General features: G+C 49.9%; 1 protein-coding gene and 1 pseudogene across 7 annotated transcripts; one reads left to right on the top strand and one right to left on the bottom strand.

The window, feature by feature from the left end:
• The first annotated feature begins 338 nt into the window (after positions 1-338).
• LOC140265459 (uncharacterized) lies at positions 339-11,945 on the top strand. Of its 7 annotated transcripts, none has more exons than XM_072361385.1 (5): positions 339-475; positions 7,910-7,992; positions 8,167-8,293; positions 8,660-8,770; positions 8,877-11,945. In XM_072361385.1, exons 2-5 carry the CDS (start codon positions 7,969-7,971, stop codon positions 10,736-10,738), a joined length of 2,124 nt encoding a protein of 707 aa, XP_072217486.1. In that variant the 5' UTR covers positions 339-475; positions 7,910-7,968; the 3' UTR covers positions 10,739-11,945. The 7 variants fall into 7 exon arrangements, with proteins under 7 accessions (XP_072217486.1, XP_072217490.1, XP_072217492.1 ...); XM_072361389.1 differs by having other exon boundaries at positions 8,880-11,945; XM_072361386.1 differs by lacking the exon at positions 339-475 and adding an exon at positions 3,460-4,008.
• A 1,587-nt stretch (positions 11,946-13,532) lies between these two features.
• Positions 13,533-15,916, bottom strand: LOC140265462 (adenylosuccinate lyase pseudogene; annotated as a pseudogene).
• Between the last annotated feature and the right edge of the window lie 3,851 nt (positions 15,917-19,767).

Here is a 19,767-nt window from a genome sequence, read left to right on the forward strand (position 1 = left end):
TCTGTTAAGTTAACTGCAATATTGTTTCTACGGGACTTTCTATCAGATACCTTGAAGGCAGGGTTAACAGGAGCAAAAACAGGGTCCAGAAGCACCATCTGAATACACCCACGAGAAGAGGAGATAAGCAGCAGTGCGATACCAGTCTCCCCAGCTGGCTGGAAGTTGATGCAGTGCTGTGACAGGAAGCCGAGGACTGGGAGCAGCCACAGAACACGCTTCTTGCCAGCAGCTTTACAAGTCCAAACATCGTGAGGGAGAAGAAACCCCATTTATTTTCCATTCTTGTAATTAACTGCAGTTACAAACCGATTGTGAAAGACATTCCTTCGGACAATGAATGAGCCTGCGCCTCGTCCCGGCCCCGCCGCCCCGCTCCACTCTCTTCCTCCCGGCGCCCGGCGTTAGATCCCCCCGCGTCTGCCCCCCTTCTCCCCGTCGACGCTCGGCCCGAGGGCGGCGGCGGCTGTGACAGGTGAGCGCGAGGGGCCGTGGGGCCCGTCTGCGGCGGGAGGGGAATGGCGGAGCCGGGGGCCGCGGGCCCCTTCTCGGGCCGCCCCTCGCGCTCCGGGGAGGCGGCCGGAACCGCCATCTTCCTACCCGAGTCGGTTCCCGGGGGAGCGGGAGGAGGAGGAAGAGAAGGAGTGGGAAGAGAAGGGGGAGGAAGGGAAGGGGGAGGAAGAGGAAGAGAAGGAGGAGGAAGAGAAGGAGGAGGTGGCGGCAGCTCCAAACTTCAGAAATGTATTTTTGTGATGCTTTCCTGATGTGGGCATTAAATGGAAAGAAAAAAAACAAACAAAAAAAACCAAACCAAAACAAACAAAAAAAAGATTTCTAAATCAGTGCACAGTATTTGGTATTTAAAATATTAGTGTACATTAGAAGCATGGAATTTGTATGCATAGACATATCAAAAGTTGTTGAGAAGCTCCATCTTAGAGAAATGAATGCCGTTAGCCTACAGAAGGTTGCACCAAAGCACCTACAGTTAATATTTGTGCAGCAGGTCAACAACTTCAGCAGTGAAGTTTCTGTATTAAACATAGCAGCCCGTTTTATTTGCGTGACCTCAGGTTGGGATTGCATTTGCAGATCAGGATCCCAGCACGCTGGACACTGTTCAGGATAGGCTGTTGCTTCATAGCTCAGTTGTACGTAACAGGTAAATGTGAATGGGTGGGAGCATCAGAAGAAATGAATGAGTAGTGTCTTAGGATAATACATGATGCCTGTGCTTTGATGAAAGCCTCATTAGTGGGCTTCTTTGTCTGTAGTTTCATATATATTTAGAAATACTGTGGATGGAGGGAGCATCTGTCTTGCTCTACAGCTTCTTTTAATCCATGTCAGCTATTAATTAATGAGGTTTCTTTGTGTACTTGGACGCTATTTGGGTTGGCTGTTCTTAGAGAATTATGTGAAACTTTAGCTTTCCTCCACTGTTAGGCTCGTTTAACACTTCTGACGTTCTACACTTTGGAAGCAGAATTGGGTATGGAGTGCTGTGGAGAACGAGGGGTCTTGAGCTCTGGGCTTGTCTTGCTGCAGGTACTGGGCAGTGTAGTTGCTCTGTGTTAAGGCTCCTTTTTTTTCCCCTCCAATCCAAAGCAGCAGTGGTTTGCATTGATCTGTTCTTTCACTCTTCATCAGCACAAGCATTAGAATGCTGGGATTCCTTCTGTTAGAATTCTGCATCTGTTTCTTATATTTGGATCTTTTCTTGCTTTTTTTCTTCTCCTGTGGGAGGGGGAAGAAAAAGAGAGGAGTGTTGGGAGGTGGGGTGGAGGTAAACTACGTATTACAGCAGTTTTCAGTTGTTACAGGTCTTTTTGGTTTATACAGGAATTGTATTACCAGTCTGGAGTTAATTTCTGATTCGTAGATGAATGGATTTCCTACATTTTACTCACAGTAATCAAAACTAAGAGTAGTAGTTACCCTTAAGAATATGGAATTGCCTTTTGTAACAGGAATTTTACTCTGTTAGTTCTGCCAAGTGGCATTTGTTGCTGTTTCAGTGTTGCTGTGCAGGATCCAGTAAGCTGTGATTTCAGATGCTTTTGGCAGATGACATAGCAGATAGTACTGTGTTTATAAATGTTGCAGTGGATGGTTTTTAGTAGATTAAATACTTGATCTGTGTGTAAGCTTTTCTCAGAAAATTGTTTGGTAGTTGTATCTTGAGAGGAATGTTCTCGATTGGGACATCTTTAAGGGTTTGGCTTCAGTGTATATTGTGCAAGTGCTTAGTCTGTGCTGTGCATTAGAGGATGCCTGCTGCTTAACCTTACTTTGCAGCAAACACTAAGGAACTGCTGGTATTTTGGTATCTCTTCTACTCTGTCGTACATTTCTCAGGTGTGTATTTCCACTTTTCTACAGTACAACAATTAACTGAGCCTGCCTTTGTGCCATAAAAGTTGGGCAATTTTATTATTATTATTATTATTATTTATTTTAATTTCTTGGAATTAACATTCTGAGCATCACTTAGGAGTTCTGGAGCAGTTGTTTTGCCACATGCTTCAGTTAGCTTATAAGCCTGAGTAAGAAGCTGTTGCACAGAATCACAGAATGACGTGGGTTGGAAGGGACCGTGAGGATCATGAAGTTCCAACCCCCTGCCTGGCAGGGCCACCAAACTTCCACTTAGACTAGATCAGATTGCCCAGGGCCCCATCCGGCCTGGCCTTGAACACCTCCAAGGACGAGGCATCCACAGCCTCCCTGGGCAGACTGTTCCACTCTCCTAGTAAAGAACTTCCCCCTAATATCCAACCTAAATCTACCCTCTTTCAACTTAAATCCGTTTATGCATGTCCTGCCTTTATCAGCCCTTTCGAAGCGTTTTCTCACCTCCTGGATATAGGTTCCCTTTAGGTACTGAAAGGCTTCAATGAGGTCACCCCGCAGCCTTCTTTTCTCCAGGCTGAACAATCCCAGCTCCCTCAGCCTGTCTTCATAGGGGAGGTGCTCCAGTCCCCTGATCATCTTTGTCGCTCTCCTCTGGACTCTATCAAACAACTCCCCGTCTTTCTTGTACTGAGGGCTCCACACCTGAACAGAGTACTCCAGATGGGGCCTCCCAAGAGCAGAGTAAAGAGGGAGAATCACTTCCCTGTCCCTGCTGGCCACCCCTCTCCTGATGGAGCCCAGGACACCATTTGCCTTCCCAGCTGCAAGAGCTTACTGCTGGCTCATGTTAGGTTTCTCATCCATCAGGACCCCCAGGTCCTTCTCCGCTGAGCTGCTCACAAGGATCACTCCTCCCAGTCTGTACAGAACCAGACTTTGTCTGGTTTTGTCACAGGAATCCACAACAGCCAGCCACACGGACATCAAACCCACACAGAACCCACAGAACTGTATCGCTGCACAGAAGACTTCTTAGGAACCTTAGACAAGGATCTGGGGAAGGTCGTATTCTTACAGCAGCTTCTGGGAAAAGCTCCTACCCACAGCTCGGTTCCATTGCAAGAGTTCTGTTCAACCCAGAACGTCCTCTGGTGCTGTACCGGAGATTGCCTCTTGCTGGGACATACTCGTGGGGGAGAGGAGTGAAAGGAACGCCAGGACAGCAAGGGCGGGATGCCTGGCCTCAAGGGTGTGCGAATGTCCCCAGCGAAGGAAGCAAAGAGAGCCGGCAGAAAGCGATGCTTCACTAGCGTAACAAAACACAGCCCACATCCCTCCCTGCCTCCTCCCCTCCCCTCATCCCCCGTCCCCCGGATGCAGATGTGCCACGAGAACGAGCTGTGAAACTGCCGAGCGCCTGGCAGCCGGCTCGGGGCGTGCTCGCTGTGGGAATTCCTGCCCTACTGAGCCTGTGCGGAAGAGGCGAGAGCCTGGCTGGAAGGCATCCGGGCAGCACCGCGGTGGCAGGAGGTGCACCAAGGCCGTCCTGCGGCCAGCTCCGGGCTGAGGGCACTCGGCATCCTCTGCTCTCCGCGACTCCGAGGAGCCTGGCTACCTGCACCAGAGCTGGGAGCAGCCTGCTCCGCACCCAAGGTAGGTGCCCTTCGTGGCTCGTGCAGAGCAGCGCACGCTTCCTGCCCCCTGCCAGCAGCGCCGGGAGAGGAGCGGGGAGCGGCCCCGGACGGGGCGGAACCCGCACTGCCGTACCCGAGGCGGGACCCTGGTCCCGGCTCCAGCTCCCACTCAGCGCAGCAGGTTTGCTGGCCCAGACGGGCTGCCAGCAGGGGAGCAGTTTCTGCAGCCCGGGCTGGGCTCCGAGGGCCACGGGAAGGGATTGGAGCTGGGACAGTGAGGAAGGGAGCAGAGGAGGTCAGCGTGCTCTGCTGCCCGGTTGGATCTCTGTAACACAGCGCAGCTGGGGCTGCAGTTCTTCCTCTGGGCCACGGGAGACACGAGACGGCCTCGCTCTGCAGCTCTGCACGCGTGGATTGATGGAAGCTTTAAACTTCCGATGCCTCCTTTAAAGTGTCTTCATGTGAAGCCTCCGAGAGGAAACTTCCACTCCCCGTGCTCCTCCTCATCCCCGGCAGCCCCCAGCTTCCCTTCGGGGGCCCTGCGGGCAACATGTGCCTCTGGCGGCCCTTGAAATGGCGTTCCCTTTTGTTTGCTGAGCGCTTGCCTGATGGCTCAGCTGGGGTTGTGCAAAGCACTGGCAAGGCTTTTGTTCGGGCTGTCCCGGCAGCTGCAGATGCCTTGAGCTCACAGCTGCGGGCCCTTGAGTGCGTTCAGCATCTGCAGCAGCTCCGGCACTGGGCTCTGGAACAGACGATGAGAAGCTGGCAGCCTGTGGGCTGACTGGAGCACGAGTTGAGAACACGGCCGAGCAGCAGCAGGTCAGTAAAGCACAGCCCAGGCTGCCTTCTGCAAAGGGCACGCGCTGCTGAGAGCGTCCCCTGGCAGTGAGCGCAGTCTGCGTGCTCAGCTGAAGAGAGAGGGAGGAATGTATTTATTGATATCGTGTAGGTATCCTGGAGTGCTCTAACAACGGCTTAACAAGGCTGTTGTAACCACGTGGCTGTTTATTGCATAGAGGGCAGGGTTAAATTCACACACAGTGCAGGCCCTCCTGCTGAGTCCCGAGGCTCAGAGCATGCTCACTTGTGCCCCAGCTGTTGAGGCAGGGTTCTGCTGTTCCTTCTTCCAGTCCCCATTTCTAGGCATTTTTATGGCCGTTCATCTGTTTTAGCCACAGAGTTTCCTGGTGTGTTGTGCATTGTCTTGTTGTGCAGCGCCTTGTGAGCAAGGCCAGGCTGAAGAAGGGAGCTGAGGGTGAAGCTGGAGGCAGGGGGGAGGGTGAGGAGGGGTGAGCAGGATGCGTCTATCTCCCCATCCACTCTACAGTCTCTCTCATTTGCACCAGCCACAGCAAGTGGGAAAAGAAGTTACACTGCCATATCCCAGTGACGTCCAGTTCCATGTAAATATTGAATTGTGCTTCATTTCCGTGCGTGATGAGAGATCTGGGTTGTTGTTGTTAGAATTTGTTCTCCTACTCACTACATTCTGAACACAGGCACTGAGTGCCTCTGGTGAGGTTTTCTGTCCTTATCTAACAACACTGGCCTTATCACTGTGTCCTGCCGTGTAGCAGCCTGAGCACTGCATTGCCAGTTGCCTTCCAAGGGCTGCTAAGAAAAGCAGGGAATTGTCTCGGTGCTGAATTCAGAACAGGTCGTGCCATCACAAAGAGGGATAAATCCACGATGCCTTAATTGTTCTGTCTCGCACTGCTACTATCTGATAAGTTGCCTTCGCGGTTCAGTTAAAATTACCAGCACAGCATCGGCTGGTGGTGGTTGTGACCGTCCCAGGCTGGTTTGGCTGCAGTGGTGTCAGATACTCTCTCTTCTCAGGAGATGGAAAAATGATCTCTGTATGGTTGAATGTTTTGTTGATTTATTTATGTGTTTAGTAAGCCATCCTATTGATTTGAGAAGTGTGTACCATCCAGTTGACTCCTCACTGTTTTGCACTTCCTTACCCGAGGAATGTGAGTCATCATCACTTTTAGGTAACATCAGCAGTAGTCTGTCCTTGTTGTATGTCCTCAACTTTCTTCACCACTCAGGCCTCCAACAAAACTCCCCTTTCCCATTCCTCGTGTATCACTGTTCAGTTTCCTTAACTGCAGCTAAGGTAGACAATAAGCAGTCATTCTGCTGCCTCTGTTTGCCTTAACTGTGTATAGGCATTGCATTTAATTAGTGCAGTTGGTGCAATTTCACATCTGTTTGGGGCCAAGCCATAGAGATTGAGGATGTGTGGCCTAAAGGATTGTAGACGACTCAGGAAGGTCTTTGTTTATGGTGTGAATAAGCATTTCCTGCACAACTTCCACCGCGTAGTGCTGCAGAAATATTGTGGAATATCAGTCGCTTTTCATTCTTGGTGGACCGGTTCAGTTCTCCTTTGCTTCATATGTCACTTCCAAACCTGACACGATGCTGATAACACCTTTCCCTTTTTGCGTCCTTTTGCTGCCCCCAATGACCTCTACTAGCTGCTCAACTACATCAGCTGCCATAGGAACATTCACAGAAGAATTTGGGATACGCTTCATGTCTTTTGTCGTCAGTTTGTTTCCCTTCTTGCCCTCCTACAGACTTTGCCCATTGGTCGCAGGTGGATACAAACCAAGCATACACTCTAAAGGGAGAAGCAGGGCTATATTTGTTGATATAATACAGATATGGTGTAGTGATTTAACATGGACACAACAGGATCGGAGGTGGCTGGATACACTTGGTTATTTACTGCATAGAGGGTAGGGTTACACACACCCCTACAGGAGGCCCTGCCATTGAGTCACGAGGCTCAGAGTAGTTCCTCTTTTTTTCTCATGGCTTCAGAACACATAGGTAAGGAGCTAGGATGTGGCTGTGTCACAGGTTACCCTAAAATCTACCTGCACCCATGACAGGGGGGCAGTCGGCCCGCAGGCCCCTGGCCCAGAAGGAAAAGAAAAACAAGGAAAAGGAAATAAATACAGCGACAACGATCTAAGGAGGCACACTTATTTACTAAATACTATATCGGAATACAGAATAACTCAATATAATACAATATAATTGGAATTAAGGCTAACGAGTCAAGTAAAATAAGAGAGAGTGAGTCCCGAAACTGAGAGGCCTACTGTAACTCTAGGCGAAACGGCTGGAACGCTCCCACACGGCTCTCCCCCTGGCTGGCAGGATCCAAGAGAGCGAGTCCAGCACTGAAGTGAGATTATATAGTCCTGGTCATATGACTGACCGTGGTGTTCCCTGGGACATTCAGTCTTCTTTCTGTGAGCAGCAGATTCGTCAAAATTATCTATGCTTAACATGATGTTATGATGTGGAACACTGATAGCAAAATTACAAAATTGCAAAACCATGACAGGCTGGATCCTCTCCTGTTCCCAACCTTGGTCAAGGCTTTGTGTGGAAGGAATCAAACCTGCACAGTCCCTATAAAACAGAGCCTTAGAGAACGCATGAAAGCTCCAAAGTAACCATGGGTGTTCTACAGAAGATCTGTATTGAGAAGGAGTCTTGATGCCAAGTTGCAAGGCATCTCTGTGCAGGTGTGAGCTGCAGAGACAGCCCTACTCAAGGGCAGATCCCATAGTGCAGCCCGCTGCAGTGCAGCAGAGCTGGAGGGGCACTTGGGCTGCTTCCTGATTTGGGGTAAAATGACTGCCTCCTTGCCATGCTTTGTCTTAAGTCTCTGGCTCAGTCTCAGCTGTTGAACTAAGTGTCAGCTACCAGTTGTTTCATCCTCCCAGTCTGAGATATCTTTGTGACGGTTCATCTCTTTGAGCCAGACTGTTTCCAGTGCTTCGGCTCATTGTCTTCCTCTGCAAGTCCAGGCAGTGCCCTGCAGAAGGGCTGAGCTGGGACTGGGACTGCTGCATTCCCTCACAGCTCCCCTGCCATTTCTCTTCTCCCTGCAGGCTCCAGTTCAACTTCTGCCTTCCAGCCGTGATCATCGCAGGCTGCAGGAGAGCAGCAAATGGCCGCAGCACATCCAGCTGAGGTAGGGGTTGGGGAAGCGGGCAGGAGAGGCCAAGGGGCCAGGGAAGAGGGAGGTGTCCCCAGCCAGTGTGTGTATGCTGGGAACAGAGAAGCGGCTGGGATGGGGGGTTGTGTCCTGTGCAGGCTGCTTGCCTGGGCCTTGGCTGTTCCCAGCAAGGAGCCTCTTTGCTTGCAGGAGCCCGTGAGCTTTGCGGAGGTGGCCGTGTATTTCAGCAGGGAGGAGTGGGCGCTGCTGGACCCTGCGCAGCGAGCGCTCTACCGGGACGTGATGCTGGAGACGTACCAGTGCGTGGCCTCGCTGGGTGAGTGATTGTTTTCCTTTCCTCCTCGTTAGGGCACCTTTGGCTGTGCAGAATGAGCCTCTGCAAGCCGGGTCTTGAATAAACTCCATGCAGCTACATATTGACTAACACCACAGTGCCTTGACCACTGGTAGATTGTAAGAAAATAAATAATCTGCTGTAAAGTTATTTTGAAAGAAAGAGTAAGCCTTCATAATGTTTAGAGATGTCAAATCATTCTTTGCTCCAAGGGAAGCTGTAGGCGCGGTGTCATTCAGGCCCAAATGGTGGTTTCTCCCTGGGGAGGGACACAGAGGGGAGCTGTTTTACAAGCACTGTGCCAGCATGAGGGAAATGCTCTCTTGTTCCCTGTTTCTCTCCCTGAAGCTCCACTTCCAGCCCCCAAGCCCGTGTTGATCTCCCTGCTTGAAGCAGGGGGAGAGCCCTGGATCCCTGATGTGCGTAGCCCTGAGGCCATGCCAGGAGACCTCATCCCAGGTGAGGTGGTGGAGGGAAGGGGAATGTTGGGGCTGTAAGAGCCTTCTCTGCCTGTGTCTTATTTTGGGCACTGTGTGCTATTATTGGATTTCCTCTTGTCATCCAGCAGCTGATGGGATCAAAAATACAAAGGAGGTTCTGCAGGGAAGTTGCGTAGCAGAAATACAGCTGAATCGCATCTCTGTAGAAGAAGTCACTGGTTATGCCCAGGAAGGCCTGCAGCAAGGTCAGCGTGAGCACATCAAGAAGCCCCTGGGAAAGCATCTGGGAATGACATTGAGGAACCCAGTGGACTTCACCATAGGTCCAAAGCAGCCTGAGGAAACCAGGAGCAAGGATGCGTGCCGGATGAAAAAGCAGAATCCGTGCACTGAGTGTGAGAAAAGCTTTAAAATGGATTCCAGCATCACTAACCAGCAGTGCACGCACTCAGCAAAGAGGCATGACAAGTTCTGTGATTCTGCAGAGAGCATGAAATGGAACCTCCAGCCCACTGTCCAGCAGTGCATGTACACAGGAGAGAGAGCCTTCGAGTGCTCTGATTGTGGAAAGAATTTCACGGACAGTGGGAGCCTCACTTCCCACCAGTGTATCCACAGAAGAGAGAGACTGTACAAGTGCCCTGAGTGTGGGAAGAGCTTTAAAAGTAGTTCTAAACTCAAAAGACACCAACGTGTCCACACAGGAGGGCGACCATATAAGTGCCTTGAGTGTGGGAAGAGCTTCAAACAAAAATGCAACCTCACCATCCACCATCGCGTCCACACAGGAGAGCGACCATATAAGTGCCTTGAGTGTGGGAAGAGCTTCAAACAAGAATGCCACCTCACCGACCACCATAGCGTCCACACAGGTGAGAGACCATTTAAGTGCACTGAGTGTGGGAAGAGCTTCAAAAGTCATTCTAGTTTGGAGCGCCACCAGCGCATCCACACAGGAGAGAGACCATTTAAGTGCCTTGAATGTGAGAAGAGCTTCAAAAGTCGTTCTCATTTGGTGTGCCACCAGCGCATCCACTCAGGAGAGAGACCATTTAAGTGCCTTGAATGTGAGAAAAGTTTCAGTCGCAGCGATGAATTGAAGGTGCACCAGCGCATCCACACAGGAGAGAGACCATATAAGTGTTCTGAGTGTGGGAAGAGCTTCAAAAAGCGTTCTGATTTGAAGATGCACCATCGCGTCCACACAGAAGAGAGACCATTTAAATGCACTGAGTGTGGGAAGAGGTTCAAAAGCAATTCCAACCTCAACCGCCACCATTGCATCCACAAAGAGGAGAGACCATTTAAGTGCACTGAGTGTGGGAAGAGCTTCAAAAGCAGTTCTGAATTGAAGTGCCACCATTGTGTCCACACAGGAGAGAGACCATATAAGTGCTCTGAGTGTGGGAAGAGGTTCAAATGCAATTCCAGCCTCAACCGCCACCATTGTGTCCACACAGGAGTGAGACCATTTAAGTGCATTGAGTGTGGGAAGAGCTTCAAAATTGGTTCTGTATTGAAGCAGCACCAGCTCATCCACACAGGAGTGAAACCCTTTCAGTGTCCTGAGTGTGGGAAGAGCTTCAGATGCATCTATAAAATGAAACTACACCACCGAATCCACACAGGAGTGAGACCATTTAAGTGCACTGAGTGTGGGAAGAGCTTCAAAAGCAGTTCTGAATTGAAGTGCCACCATCGCGTCCACACAGGAGTGAGACCATTTAAGTGCACTGAGTGTGGGAAGAGCTTCAAAAGCAGTTCTGAATTGAAAGTGCACCAGAATGTCCACTCGGGAGACAAATCCTTTAAATGTCCTGAGTGTGGGAAAAGCTTCAGGTGGAGTTCTGCTTTGAAACGCCACCAGCGCATCCACATAGGGGTGACACCCTTTAAGTGTCCTGAGTGTGGGAAGAGCTTCAAAGGGAGTTCTGAATTGAAGCTGCATCAGAGCGTCCACACAGGAGAGTGTCACGGTGTTATCTAGATCAATCTATGTCCGTGACAGGGGGTTAGCAGGCCTTTGGGCTCCCCGCCCCCCAAAAATGGGAAGGGAAAAGGGAAAATGGGAAGGGAGATGGTAGCTGGGCTCAGGGAAACAAAGAGAGCAGCAGCAGCAATCTAAGGAGGAAGACTTACCTTACTAACTATGATGTCAGGATGCAAGATTACACAGTATAATACAGTCTAATTGAAACTGTGTTCCTTTTGGACGTTTACTTCTTCTCTGTGCTCCACATGATGTTCTGATGTGGAATTCCCATAGCAAAGAAATTACCAAACCATGACGTTCCACCCCATATTCTACTTCGCTACATCATGCTTAAAATACATACATATACACAAATAAACAAAAATTAAAATGCATTACACGCTCAGGTCTATATACAAATATATACAATGAACTACTGACTGCAGTCCCCCAACATCAAGTTCCCTTGTGGTACTCATTGAACATCCCCATCTTTCTGCATCACCCACCAAGTGCACCCAGGTCCCTGGGCAAAAACAGTTCCACGCAGAGGTTTGCCCTTTCCAGAGGCTGGAAGGACCCAATCAGCTTTTCCCTACATGGTTTTTACATGTACTACAGGGATCTTATCTCCCTCTACAGTACGCAGGGAGCTGTACTGGCTAGGATCATCACGATTGACTGATCCTCTAGTATTGACCAACCAAGTGGCTTCTGCCCAATGCTTCTCCCAGGGCTTCAGTGTTCCACCATCCATTGCTTTCAACATAGCTTTCAACAACCCATTGTATCGTTCAGTTTTACCAGAAGCTGGTCATGGTAGGGGATATGATAAACCCACGGTATTTATAAGGGAATGTTTGAAATGTGTCTCATTATCAGACTTAATTCTTTCTGGGGTGCCATGTCGCTACAGGACTTGCTTCTCAAGACCCAATATGGTGTTTCAGGTGGCAGTATGGGGTTCTGTGTATGTGTGAAGCCACCCAGTTGTTGCCTTCACCATGGTAAGCAGTCATAGGTTACCTAGATTCACCTGTGCCTGTGACAGTGGCAGCGCCCCCCCGTCCCGGAAAGGAAGGGAAAAGGGGAATGGGAAAAAGAACAGCCGAGGCAATCTAAGGAGGAAAACTTATTTTACTACATATGATATTGGAATACAAGATAACACAATATAATACAATCTGATTGAGGCTAATAAAGCAAACAAAACCTCCCTTCCCTTCCCCTACCCTTACATGGTTTCTCATTTTATCTTAATTTCTTTCCTTTTCCTTTCTAATTTTCTATTTTCTTCCCCTTTCCCTTTTACCTTTTTTATTGAGCCTTTCCATTCCCTTTTTATCCTTTACTTTTTCCTATCTATTCTACTTTTCCTTTTTTAGTAGTTTTCAGTATTTCATGTCACATTGTTTCTATTTGTTCTTTTCTGATCGTTTCTCTCTTTTCTTTCACTTATTTTGACTTTCTGCATTTCTTTTCTTTCTCCCATGTTCTTATTCCTAATCAGTTTTCTTTTCCTTTTTATTTTTATTTTTTGACAATCATTTATCATTTCATTTTTTTCTTGAGTTTTGTTTTCCTTTGTGCCTTAATTATCCCATTTCTCTCATCTTTTTCCCTTAATCTTCCCTTTTGTTCTTTTTTTTTTCCATAATTCCTTTCCTTTTTTCTTTTTTTTTTTTCTATTACTCTTTCAAATTTCATTTTTCTGTTCCTGTCCTTTTTTTTTTTTTTAAATACTATTATTTTTTCTTTCCATGTAGCATTTTCCATTCTGTTTTGTTTTCTCTTTGTCTTTATTTTCTCTTTTCTTTTTTTTTCTTTTTTTTTTTTTTCTTTTTCATTTCTTATTTGCTTTTCTTCTATTTCCATTCTTTTCAATTTTTGGACTTTCTTTTTGCTTTTCTGTTCTATTCCCTTTTCTTTCAATTTTTCTTTTAACGTAAATAAAGGGAAAGGCGCTTTTAAATACAGACATAAGTTTTGCTCTAATGGGGAACATTACATCAAACCAATATCGCACATTTCCAGGCTTCAGAGGCAAACCTCCCTCCTCAGAGAAAAGCAGTTGGTTATGGAATTGTCTGAGTGCACTGTTGTCAGAAAGGATGGAAAAGGAAAAGAGGAGGAAGGAAAGAAAAAGGAGAGAAGGAAAGAAAGAGGAGGAAAGGTATGAATATTGATATTTAAGGGAGAAAATGACTTTTGGCTATCCCGAAAAGGCTTTGGTCAGAACTAGCATGGAATAAAACCCTCCTTTTTCTTGGGAGTTCAATGAAACCACAGAATCACAGAATGACCCGGGTTGGAAGGGACCTCAAGGATCATGAAATTCCAACCTCCCTGCCTGGCAGGGCCACCACACTTCCATTTTTACTAGGTCAGGTTGCCCAGGGCCCCATCCAACCTGGCCTTGAACACCTCCACGGACGGGGCATCCACAACCTCCCTGGGCAGCCCGTTCCAGGACCTCACCACTCTCCTAGTAAAGTTCTTCCCCCTAACATCCAACCTAAATCTTCCCTCTTTCAACTTAAATCCATTTCTGCTTGTCCTGCTATTATTGGCCCTTTCAAAGAGTTTACTCCCCTCCTGATTATAGGTTCCCTTCAGGCTGCAATGAGGTCACCCCACAGCCTTCATTGCTCCAGGCTGAACAAGCCCAGCTCCCTCAGCCTGTCCTCATAGGGCAGGTGCTCCTGACCATCCTCGTGGCCCTCCTCTGGACCCTCTCCAACAGCTCCACGTCTTTCCTGTACTGAGGGCTCCACACCTGGACACAGTACTGCAGATGGGGCCTCACAAGAGCAGAACAGAGAGGGAGAATCACCTCCTTTTATTTTTTATGTTATTTATTTTACTTTTTAAAATAATTTCCTGTGCCCAGGAATATATTTGCTGAATATGCCTAAAGCGTCAGCTCCGTTTTCCCACCCATCTTGCTTCGGTATGGAATCAATGCTGGTCGAACCTCCTCCTTCAGGAACTTTGCCACCTGCTGAGGAGCACGTCCAGTGAAGGAGGAAGGATCCAAAAGGCCGTCCAGGTGTGGATGGATGGGGCTGAAATAAGGATCAGCACGGACGCGGGCAATCAAGTCATTCTCACCCCCTTCCTGTTTCACAACAGCAGCCGCTTGCTGGGCAAGAACACGGATCTTCTCGTGGCAATGCTGACGATCACCCCCCACTTTCACCATCGCCACGATGATCTCCGTGGCCATGAAGGGCAGCTCCTGCCGGATCCTCCTGTCGATCACCTTGGGATACACGACGGGTCCCTTGGAGATGTTCTGCAGCGTGCTCAGGATGATATCAGCCGTGAGAAAAGCCTCGGCCAGGCACACGCGCCTGTTGGCGCTGTCATCCAACGTCCGCTCCAACCACTGCACAGCAGCTGTTTGCAGGGGATCCAGGACCAGAGTCATCAGGTGCCGAGCCAGGCTGCAGCACCGCTCCGAGCGCATCGGGTTCCTCTTGGAAGGCATAGCGCTCGAACCAACCTGGTCTTTCTCAAAAGGCTCTTCTATCTCCTTCAGGTTGGCCAGGAGACGAATGTCGGTACAAATCTTGTGAACAGATGCCCCCAGACTGGCCAGTACGGACAGGACTTCAAGATCCACCTTGCGACTGGAGGTCTGCCCCGTGACCGTGTAAGATCGCTTAAATCCTGCCTTTGCGGTCACCAGTCTGTCCAGCTCTTCCACTTTCCTGTGGTCTCCCTCAAAGAGCTGCAGGAAGCTGGCCTGAGTGCCAGTGGTGCCTTTCACACCCCAAAAACGCAGGTCGTCCCGAGCTCGCTCCAGGTTCCACAGGTCCATGCACAAGTCCTGGATCCACAAGCAGCAGTGTTTCCCCACCGTGGTGAGTTGTGCAGGTTGGTAGTGAGTGAAGCCCAAGGTTGGCAGGTCAGCGTGTGCCGCAGCAAAGTCGGCCAGCCGGCCAATCACCCTCGCCAGCTTGGGTAGCAGCAAGTTCAAGCCATCTCGGAGGACGATCAGATCCGTGTTATCCCTGAGGTAGCAGGAAGTGGCTCCGAGGTGAATGATGGCTGCAGCTTTGGGACAGCAGCGAGCAAAGGTGTGAAGATGAGCCGTCACGTCGTGGCGCAGCTTCTTCTCTTCTTCCGCTGCCATCTTGAAGTCGATGTTGTCCAGGTTGGCTTCCATCTCCTTTGTCTGCTCATCTGTGATGGGAAGCCCAAGAGACTTGTCAGCCTGGGCGAGATAGAGCCAGAGGCGGCGCCAGGTGCCGACCTTCTTCCTCTGGCTGAAGTTGAAGCCCATCTCTTTGCTGGCGCTAGGCAGGCTGTTCATCTGACTCTGAGCTGTAGCTGCTGGTATCATCCAGAGCTTCCTCATCTTCAGAGCGGCGCCTGCGGAGAGAGGAATGTGCTGAGGGCAAAGGAGAAACCCTGCTCTGATTCCTCACAGACCATGGCAAAGAGCCACCCTCAGCTCCCAGCCTGTCTTGGCCCCAGCAGGAAGAATGGGCTGAAGGCAACTAAGGCATCTAACAGCGTCAATCACAGACCATGTGAGCCAACAATTAACTGCTCTCTTTGCACTGCTTTAACTAGAAACGCCTCCTGGCCCACAGCAGCAGCCCTACAGTTAAGAGCTGGGCAGGATGGGGATGGGGCTGAACAACAACTCACCTCTTTCTCCTCCTGCACCAGCAAATAAGGCAGCACACAATCATCACCAGCGATAGGGGAACCAAGGCAGCTACAGCAACTGCCAAGTAGAACTTCCATTCACGTTTAACTTGCTGGGTGTATGCACGTCCTTCACCATCTGCACCTGGAGGAACAACGTGGTCATTGCTGTGTCTTGTGCCCTAATGGCAATCTCAAGGAGGTCTGACATTGCTACACAATCCTTTTCCATTTTGTTGGCCTCCTGGAACAAGTGCAAATCCTCAGGCTGCAATGCTTCCCTGATTCCAGGGGAAGCAAAGGGAGCTCCCAAAGGCACCGCGCATCCAGGTGCTCTGGAGCCTCTATTTTGACTCTCAGCTTTGGTTACGCTCTGACTCTGCCAGATTTGCTTCTTCTTCTCCATCAGGCTCTAAGATTTCTTTTGCACTGACCTACGCTCGCCTTGTGAGGCTGGGTAGTGCTGCTGCAGGCAGGCACACCGTCACCCTTTGGGACACATCGCTTGACGAAACAAAACTCATTAGAGCAGAAGGAGAGCGTGTGCATCTGTTTAATCAGTTGCTGCTACGAGTGATGTGGACAAGAACCACTGTGTTGTGTTATGAGTGCTGCCCTGAGCTCTCCCCTCCCACTCAGACCCCAGGGGCAGAGTCAGGGCCCCTCAGCAGGAACCTGAACTTGCCTCTTCCCTTTTCCTTCCCCCCGGCATGGGCACAACTTGCACGCTCCTAGTTTTCAGGATGTTTCTCCTGCTTATGAACTCGTTGCTTACTTGGATTCCTTGGAAAACGATAGATCCCATTGTGGTGGGCTTCCCCGGGCTTTGACAGCGCTGTGAAGAATGAGAGAAAGGCAAAGTCTCAGCACGGTGCAGGCGCAGAGGAGGCAGAAGGACGAGGAGGCTCCCTCCATGCCATTGCCCCGTCTGTGAGTCAGTGCATCTCTCTGGACCCCAGTTTGCAGGAGGGACCCCGCTCTGGGCTGCTGGTGTGCCTGGAGCCTCAAGGGAGGCACAGCAAGCTCTGGAATGCAGGGACCGTGTGATGGAGGTACGTTGAAGGCTCCTATTCCCTCTCATCTCTGCTGAATGTGGTTTTGGTGGCCTTGTTCCCAAAAGGACAGAGTTTCTTGCTCTGGGCTCCAGCTGGGTGTCTCTGTTGAGAACTGGGATTTGCCTGTGGGGAGCACCAGGAAGCCAGAACAGAAAGGCTCACGCGTTTCCCAGCACGCTTCTTCTGAGCTCTCCCATAGGACATCTCCAGGGTGAAGGCTGTGCCTTGTGAAGGCAGAGCCATGGCCTGGCATGGCTGGAGCCAGCCCTGGGGGGAGCGGTGCTTCCACAACCCACACCCTGCTCCTGGGGTGCTGCCTGGCCCCCTTCCCAACAAACCCCCGTGGAAAGGCAGCCCCGGGGCAGTGTGGCACAGGGCCACAGGGACAACAGCCTGGACCTCTGGTCCCATCTCTGCCCACCACCTGCTGCTGGAGCTCACCACGGTGCAGCACAAGTCTCCTTGGAACACATGGCCATCAGAAGGAGGAGGAGAGCAAGGCGGGCGGGGGACACAGCCCCCCACACTCGTGCCATGCTGCCACCACCACCGCTGTAGCCACAGCAAGTGCTGGGGCCAGCACGGAACACCTGGGGTGCACACACTGAGCACTGTGACCTCATCGAGCACGGCAGGCGTTGTGACCTCACGTCCCCCCCAGGATGCAGATCTGTTCCGCTGCGAGGGCCAGGTTCCCCCTGGGCTTGTGTGCACTGTCGTGGTGGGTGAGGACTGGCACTCATCTGGAGCAGCAGGAGACCACAGCTGAGGTTTCCACATTGACATCATGGAAAGGCTTGGATGGGAAGGGATGTTGGAGACACAGAGATGCTGTCAAAGGATAAAGAAAATCACTTTAACGTTGCTTTTATTGCTTCATACAAATCTAGAGATTTAGTCCCGACTTTCAATGGCACCAAAGAAGCCGTTTCTTCAGTCACGCTATATTTGTTATCACAACCTCTAACAGTAATGGCCAATTGTGCCCTATCTGTAGCACCAACAGTTCCATCGATTGCCAGAGTATTCTAATGGGCTGATTGAGAGATTTTCTTATTTCTTCAGTCTGCCCGGCTCCAGTTTGTTGTAACAGAGCAATTTTAGAGACATCCATTTGTTTTTTTTTCAGGACAAATGATATCTGCCGTGCCAATTTGGGTCAAAATATCATCTGAAATCATCAACTTGATTTCAGAGTGTGAGAGTGTCACAGTTTCTGTTGGAATGGCGTTAGCTCTGTTTTGGAGCATGAGTACATCATAGATTGGGCCAAAATAGGGGCATAAACCCAACTTCTGAGAGCGAGAACTTCACAACTCGTGTCCAAATAGGTCATAAATCCAATTTTGGAGTGTGTGAAGGCCACAGTTTGGGTCAAAATACGTCAGAAACCAAATTCTGGAGCCTGAGAAGGCCATCATTTGGGTCAAGATTTGTCACTGATTCTATTTCAGAGACTGAGAACATCACAGTTTTGCTCAAAATAAGTCATTATCTCAATTGTGGAGCATGAGAATGTCACAGTTTGGGTCAAATTGCATCATAAACCCGATTTCTGAGAGGGAGAATGTCACAGTTTCATTCAAGATATGTGTATTAACCCAGTTTTGCAGTGTGTGATGGCCACAGTTTGGATCAAATTACATCATAAGCCCAATTTTGGAGTGTGAGAACATCAGAGTTTGGGTCAAAATATATCATTAATCCTACTTCAGAGAATGAGAACATCACAGTTCTCACAGATTCTCCCCAGGGTCTGCAGGCCTTTTTCCACTTGCACACTGCACTTGCTTGTCCATTGCATGACACAAAGCCCAAGCGAAACACCAGCTTGCAAAACAGGTCTTTGCCAAATCATGATAAACCACCAAGGTCAGCTCTCTCTACAAAGCAAGTTCTTTGTGACCACAGCCACAAACAGCAGCTCCGTTAGAACTGTCAGAATTCATGTCACCCCAGGAATGTCACTCCAGCGTTACTCCCTGATATCCCCCCCTCAGCCATAACCCAACGCCACCCCCCCATCACTCCTGAACATCACCCCTATGTCACCCCAGCAACACCCCGGCAGCACCAACCCCCTGCAATACTCCCCTGCATAAGCAATGTTATATACGTTCATTTGTCTGGTATACAAATGAGTAACGTCCAGTTGCCCTGAACAGATGTGCACACCTGCACATCTATCCATCCAGTGAGGAAAATAGCACTTGGAATCATCCGGACTGCTGTAACCATCCTCATTCTGTCTCAAGTCGTATTTGTTTGCAATGGGTCTTGCTGGGAAGGTCTTCCTGATGGCACGGCTGTGAGTGAAACCAGCACAATACGTTCAGTATGGAGGACCTCCTGATTTCTCATGGATACAACCTGCTTCATACAAGAACAGATACGATGGATCTCGATTATCTGCATGAGTCCACAGGGAGCATATCTGCTCAGAGCACACGGGATGGTTCTGAAGTCAAAACTAAGAACCAACTCAGCCAACACTGGAAGCAGCCGTGGGAGCCAAGGGAGGCAAGTGGGCTCTAGTTATCCCATAGCAGTGACCATTTCCATGTCTGTTGAGATGACAGATAATGGACTTCAGATGTGCCGTGGGAGATTCAGGGGGGATACTAGGAAGAATTTCTTATCAGGAAGAGTGGTGAGACCTTGGAACGGGCTGCCTAAGGAGGTGGTGGAGTCACCGTCTTTAGGGGTGTTCAAGCAATGTGTGGCTATGGCACTGAGGGTTGGAGTTAGTGGGCGTTTGTGGTGATGGGCCGATGGTTGGACCAGATGTTCTTAGTGGTCTTTTCCAACCTTTATGATGCTGTGGTTCCATACTCAATGTGACAAAGACACTCATGTGTCATATATTAGACCAAATCCGTTTTCAAGTCATGAATAATTTATTAACTTGAGAAAGCAATCGCGAACAAAATCAGAGATGGGCGACCACGGGAGTCACGGCTCCGCACTTGGCGCGCGCTCCCCCCTCCTGGCCCCAGCTTTTCTAGTCTCTTCTCTCTTCTTAGTGGCTGCCGTGTCGGCCTTCTACTGCTCCGAGTGCTTTTCTCTTCTTGTTGATTGCTGCCATCGCTTCCCGGCACTCTGCTCCCCGCCTCTCGTTGCCAGGTGCCTCCGCTCCTCGTCCCGAGCCCGTCCGACCTGGGGCGGGGGGGGCGAAGCGGCGAAAACAGGAGCGGGAAAACAGAAGCCGCGGAAACGGGGGCGAAGAGCGCAGGAGCCGCAGGGGCGCTTACAAAACCCGGAAGCCCGCTTGACTCCGTTCCGCACGGCCCCCTCCCCAGCACAAGGAACAAAGAGTCACCAACTTTTTAC

The sequence above is a fragment of the Excalfactoria chinensis genome, unplaced genomic scaffold (assembly GCF_039878825.1).
Source record: "Excalfactoria chinensis isolate bCotChi1 unplaced genomic scaffold, bCotChi1.hap2 Scaffold_88, whole genome shotgun sequence".
In the NCBI taxonomy this organism is placed as follows: Eukaryota; Metazoa; Chordata; class Aves; order Galliformes; family Phasianidae; genus Excalfactoria; species Excalfactoria chinensis.

Excerpts from the sequence above, each read along its gene's own strand:
- LOC140265459 (XM_072361385.1), top strand. The coding sequence starts at position 7,969 with ATGGCCGCAGCACATCCAGCTGAG. Across the intron at positions 7,993-8,166 it reads CCGCAGCACATCCAGCTGAG|GAGCCCGTGAGCTTTGCGGA; the intron begins GTAGGGGTTGGG and ends CTTTGCTTGCAG. Across the intron at positions 8,771-8,876 it reads GCCAGGAGACCTCATCCCAG|CAGCTGATGGGATCAAAAAT; the intron begins GTGAGGTGGTGG and ends CTTGTCATCCAG.